This window comes from Protobothrops mucrosquamatus, unplaced genomic scaffold (assembly GCF_001527695.2).
Source record: "Protobothrops mucrosquamatus isolate PMUCROS unplaced genomic scaffold, P.Mucros_1.0 scaffold2102, whole genome shotgun sequence".
NCBI classification, from domain to species: Eukaryota; Metazoa; Chordata; class Lepidosauria; order Squamata; family Viperidae; genus Protobothrops; species Protobothrops mucrosquamatus.
The window spans coordinates 105,003-110,683 of record NW_015388204.1 but is presented as its reverse complement, the minus strand read 5'-3'; the positions used below and the strand labels follow the sequence as shown (position 1 = coordinate 110,683).

General features: G+C 46.9%; 1 protein-coding gene across 1 annotated transcript in view; it reads left to right on the top strand.

Annotated features, from left to right (window-relative positions):
• Positions 1–5,681, top strand: part of LOC114923139 (zinc finger protein 704-like) — a 39,820-nt gene that overhangs the window by 17,815 nt on the left and 16,324 nt on the right. The window contains exon 3 of the mRNA XM_029285716.1: positions 326–435. Coding sequence (XP_029141549.1) covers positions 326–435 — 110 coding nt within the window. The remainder of the gene's footprint in view (positions 1–325; positions 436–5,681) is intronic.

Below are 5,681 nucleotides of genomic sequence, written 5' to 3'. Positions count from 1 at the left end.
TAGAATAGAATAGAATAGAATAGAAATAGAGCTGGAAGGGACCTCAGAGGTCTTCTAGTCCAGCCCCCTGCTCAAGCAGGAGAACCTATACCATCTCAGACAGGTGAATGTCCAGTCTCTTCTCAGTTTCCATCCGTTGCTTCTTGTAGGCATCATCCATACAGGTTCTCAGTGACTGCTTGCCTAGACTTGTGAGAAGGTCACCACGACAAGGTGACCATCCAAAGGTGCAGATCCCAGAGAACCAATTCATCGGATCCTGGGCAGAGTTGGGTTGAATGTAATGTGGCTCCGACTGACGCTTCTTTTTCCCTCTGCCCTACAGAAAACCCACGGAGAAGGCCGGGATCGACGAAGTCATGGCTGCCGCAGTCCTCACCAGCCTATCCACGAGCCCCGTGGTGCTGGGCCATCACCCCAATGGTTTCAGTACAGGTATTCCTGGGCTGGGATGGGAAGAGGTCAATCACGGGTCGATGGAGGTTTGATATACCGATAGCCCTCGACTTACGATCACAATTGAGCCTGTGTTGCTAAGTGAGACATTTGTTACGTTATTTTTGCCCCGTTTTATAATCTTTCTTCCCTCTGTTGTTAAGTGAATCACTGCAGTTGTTAGTAACATGGTTGTTAAGTGGATCTGGCTTCCCCATTGACGTGTGTCAAACGGTCACAAAAAGGAGATCACAATGACCCCAGGACACGGCAACCGGTTGCCAAGCGTCTAAATTTCGATCACTTGATCAGGAGGATGTCAAAAATGCCATAAGTCAATTTTTTCAGTGTTGTTGTAACTTCCAACGGTCACTAAATGAACTGTTTGTCCACATCCAGCTGGAGGATCCAAATAAATAACCGGGTTTATTCCATTTCCGAAAATCTTGCAGTTTATTGAATACATGACATGGTACTGTCGAAGCGAAATTTGCTCTGAGGTTCCAGGACACCAGACCGTAGAATTAAACCATAATCTCTTTGCCCAGACCCCTTGCCTTTTCATGTAGTCCTGTAAACAATGTCCCTTCGTTATGGGAACCGGCCGCTACTCTTCCACACCCGCTGCAGTGTCCTTGGGAATGGTTCAGGCTCTCGTCGTCTTCAGCAGAATCAAAAGGGTTTCATTTCTCCATCTAAACCAGACATGTCAAACACAAGGCTGGATGCGGCCTGCGAAGTGGTTTCATGTGGCCATCCTGGAAACAGTGAGGGAACGGCCACCGCTGCCTTGGCCCTGGCCCAGGCCAGCTGGGAGCCAATGTGCAATTTTGTGGTGGCCATCTATGCTGAAACGCATTCAGTCTTAGCTCCACAAGGCCGTCTGGAAACGGCTTGGTGCCGCAGATGCTCGAGGGCCAGGCTGGGCGTTTGACCTCTGATGCCCAGTGTTCCGGGCAGTCTGCGCCACCATCCAGCCCCCACCCCACATGGCCTGAGAGGAACAGTGAGGCTCCTCCAGTGGACCATGCCTTGGCGCTTGCCCCGGTCCCACCCCCTTCTGCCAGAGACCCTCAGATCTGTCCCACTCCTGCCCAGGCCCCCACAGGCACCCTGGACGCGAACCATGTAGAGCTGGCTGTGCCCACCCAGTAAGCCACACCCATTCCATCCACGCCCACCCAGTAGGCTGCACCCCCCCCTGCTCACACACACCCCCGAGGGCAACCGCAATGCTGATGCGGCCCTCAATGAAATTGAGTTTGACACCCCTGATCTAAACACTTCTAAAGCAACGCTCCCACACACACACACCCAACTCTAATGACAAATCGAAAGGAAGAGGCACGTAGCTGCCAAAGTGTCATTCTTGACACTGTTGTTATAAGTTGTCGTTGAACAGCCCCCCCCCTTCCCTTAAAGGCAGTGTTTGTCAACCTTGGCAAGTTGAAGATGGGTGGACGTCAACTCCCAGAATGCTCTTACGGCCTTACGACTTTCGGCAGGAGGCAGGGAACCGTGGCAACTTTACGACCTGTGGACTTCAGCTCCCAGAATTCCTGAGCCAGCTGTGCTGGCTCAGGAATTCTGGGAGTTGAAGTCCACAGATCATAAAATTGCCGTAGTTGTCCACCCTTGCTCTTTGGCATGTCTGATACAAAGCCTGTATCAGCCTTAAAACTTGGGGTCTGTTTTTCCTTCTCGCTTACTATTCCCAACTCTTGAATAACAGTCTCAAGCTAGAATTATGGGGTGGCGAGAATATTTTCCACCCGAAGAGGGGGGGGGGGAAGAGAGAGAGAGAGAGAGAGATTAAAGTTCTAAATATAAACCTCTGCCATGCGGTATGTGTTGTTTATGACTCTTGGCTGGTTTTGTGTGCTTTTGTTATTTATAGGTTCCCCAACCGTAAAAAAAAACAAAACGAAACACCAATCCCAAAACTATTTTGATGTCTCATAACAATTTTGACGTGCCCCAGTGAAATAAAATAATAGGATCGAAACCAAATTGAAGAAAACAACGCAGGGGAAGAGCAGTGGAGTTAAAGATGTGTTGTTGTGGCGGTGTTTTGTGATGCAAGGGAAGGCTTCCTGGTGCTAAGATCTGCCACTGGATAATAGAATAACTAAGTGGGAAGGGACCTTGGAGGTCTTCTAGTCCAACCCCTTGCTCAGGCAGGAAACCCTATACCATTTCAGACAAATGACTGTCCAGTCTCTTCTTCCAGTGTTGGAGCATCCACAGCTTCTGGAGGCAGGTTGTTCCACTGATTAATTGTTCTAATCGTCAGGAAATAGTCCTTTAGTTCTAGGTTGCTTCTCTCCTTGATTAGTTTCCATCCTTTACTTTTTGTGCTGCCTTACAATCATCTAGCTGTGGTAGTTGGGAACAATCCATCTTTAGAAATTTGAAGAAAAAGATGGCCAACCGTATCACCAACTGGGTCTCCTGCACATTGTTGAGGTTGAATTACATCAGTGTTTTTCACCACGATGTAAAAAAGATGTTGAGACTCTAGAAAGAGTGCAGAGGAGAGCAACACAGAAGATCAGGGGACTGGGGGCTAAAGTATATAAGGAACGGTTTCTGGAATTGGGTCTGTCTAGTTTAATGAAGAGAAGGATGAGGGGGGACATGATAGCCATGTTCCAGTATCTCAGGGGCAGCCCCAAAGAAGAGGGAGTCAAGCTATTCTCCAAAGCACCTGAAGGCAGGACAAGAAGCAACGGATGGAAATAACTAAGGAGAGAAGCAACCTAGTCCTAGAACTAAGGAGAAACTTCCTGACAGTTAGAACAATTAACCAGTGGAACAACCTGCCTCCAGAAGCGGTGAATGCTCCAACACTGGAGGCTTTTAAGAAGAGACTGGATAGCCATTTGTCCTAAATGGTATAGGGTTGGACTAGATGACTTCCAAGGTCCCTTCCAACAACAACAACAACAACAACAACAACAACANAAAAGGGAGGGAGGGAGGGAGGAAGAAAGGAAGGAAGAAAGGAAGGAAGGAAGGAAAAGGGAGGGAGGGAGGGAGGGAGGAAGGAAGGAAGTAAAAGGGAGGGAGGAAGGAAGAAAGGAAGGAAGGAAAAGGGAGGGAGGGAGGAAGGAAGGAAGGAAGGAAGGAAGGAAGGAAGGAAGGAAGGGCCCTGGTGGTGCAGTGGTTAGAATGCAGTATTGCAGGCAAACTCTGCCCACAGCCTGGAGTTCAATCCTGACCGGCTCACGGTTGACTCGGCCTTCCATCCTTCCGAGGTCGGTAAAATGAGGACCCAGATTGTTGGGGGGGGGGCAAGAGGCTGACCCTGTAAACAGCTAGAGAGGGCTATAAAGCACTGTGAAGCGGTATATACGTCTAAGCGCTATTGATATTGCCATTCATTCATTCAATCCATCAATAGATATCGAACTGGGATGGCCCAGTGGTTAGAATGTAGTATTGCAGGCCGACTCTGCCCACTACCGGGAGTTCGATGCTGACCGGTTCAAGGTTGACTCAGCCTTCCATCCTTCTGAAGCTGCTTAGAATCGTCTCGGCAAGCCAGGCAGGGAAGCCAGACAGATGGAGAGATAGACAGACAGACAGGAGCCAGAGAGCGACAGAGAGACCTAGATTCAAAGAAAGAGTAGAGCCATCAACATTCAAGATACCTTAGAACAGGGATGTCCAACGCTGGCAACTTCAAGACTTACGGACTTCAGTTCCCAGAATTCCCCCTGCTGGTTATTGAAGTCTGGACGTTGAAGTTCACCTCTCTTAAAATAGCCAACTTTGAAAAGACCTTGATCCAGATTATGTAAAGATGTTCACTATTTCACCTCTAGAAGGGCATTCTGCTGTTCCTACCTCACAGGGGTGTTGTTTGGTTCCCTGCCTGCAAAGGACAGCTAGTCCTTGACTTATGTCCATAATTGGAGCCAGAGTTTGCATTGCTAAGGAAGGCAGTTGTTAAGCGAATCATGCCCCATTAGGACCTTTTTGGCCACGTTTGTTAAGTGAATCTGCAGTGGTTCAAGGAATCCACGTGGTCATTAAGCGAATCCGATTGCCTAATTGGAAGGCAGTTCAAAAATGATGGTGTAGAGGAGATAGTACATCTAGAAGAAGTTTTCCACGGTACGATAACCCTATTTTGAGTATAAATTGGTTGTATAAATTGTCCTAGGAACCAATAAAAGAAAAAGAAGCCTGAAGTCTGCAGATACTAGGACGCTGGATGCAGAGTAACAGGAGTTGGAAGGGACCTTGGAGGTCATCTAGTCCAACCCCCTGCTCTGGCAGAAAACCCTATACCATTTCAGACAGTCTCTTCTTAAAAACTTCCAGTGTTGGAGCATTCACCGCTTCTGGAGGCAGGTTGTTCCACTGGTTAATTGTTCTAACTGTCAGGAAGTTTCTCCTGAGTTCCAGATTGCTTCTCTCCTTGATTCGTTTCCATCCGTTGCTTCTTGTCCTGCCTTCAGGCGCTTTGGAGGATAGAACAGAACAGTTGGGAGGGACCTTGGAGGTCTTCTAGAATCTAGATCAATTCCCCCCACACACACTCAAGCAGGAGACCTTATACCATTTCAGACAAATGGCTGTCCAGTCTCTTCTTGAAAGCCTCCAGTGTTGGAGCACCCACAACACCTGGAGGCGAGCTGTTCCACTGGTTAATTGTTCTCACTGTCAGGAAATTTCTCCTTAGCTCTAGGTGGCTTCTCACCTTGATTAGTTTCCATCCGTTGCTTCTTGTAGGCATCTCACATTGATTAGAATAGAATAGAATAGAATAGAATAGAATAGAATAGAATAGAATAGAATAGAATGTAGAATAGATTGTAGAATAGATTGTAGAATAGATTGTAGAATAGGATAGATTGTAGAATAGGATAGATTGTAGAATAGAATAGAATAAAATATAGAATAGATTGTAGAAAGAATAGATTGTACAATAGATTGTAGAATAGAATAGATTATAGAATAGAATAGAATAGAATAGAATAGAATGTAGAATAGAATAGATTGTAGAATAGAATAGAATAGATTGTAGAATAGAGTAGAGTAGAATAGAATAGAATAGAATAGAAATAGAGCTGGAAGGGACCTCAGAGGTCTTCTAGTCCAGCCCCCTGCTCAAGCAGGAGAACCTATACCATCTCAGACAGGTGAATGTCCAGTCTCTTCTCAGTTTCCATCCGTTGCTTCTTGTAGGCATCATCCATACAGGTTCTCAGTGACTGCTTGCCTAGACTTGTGAGAAG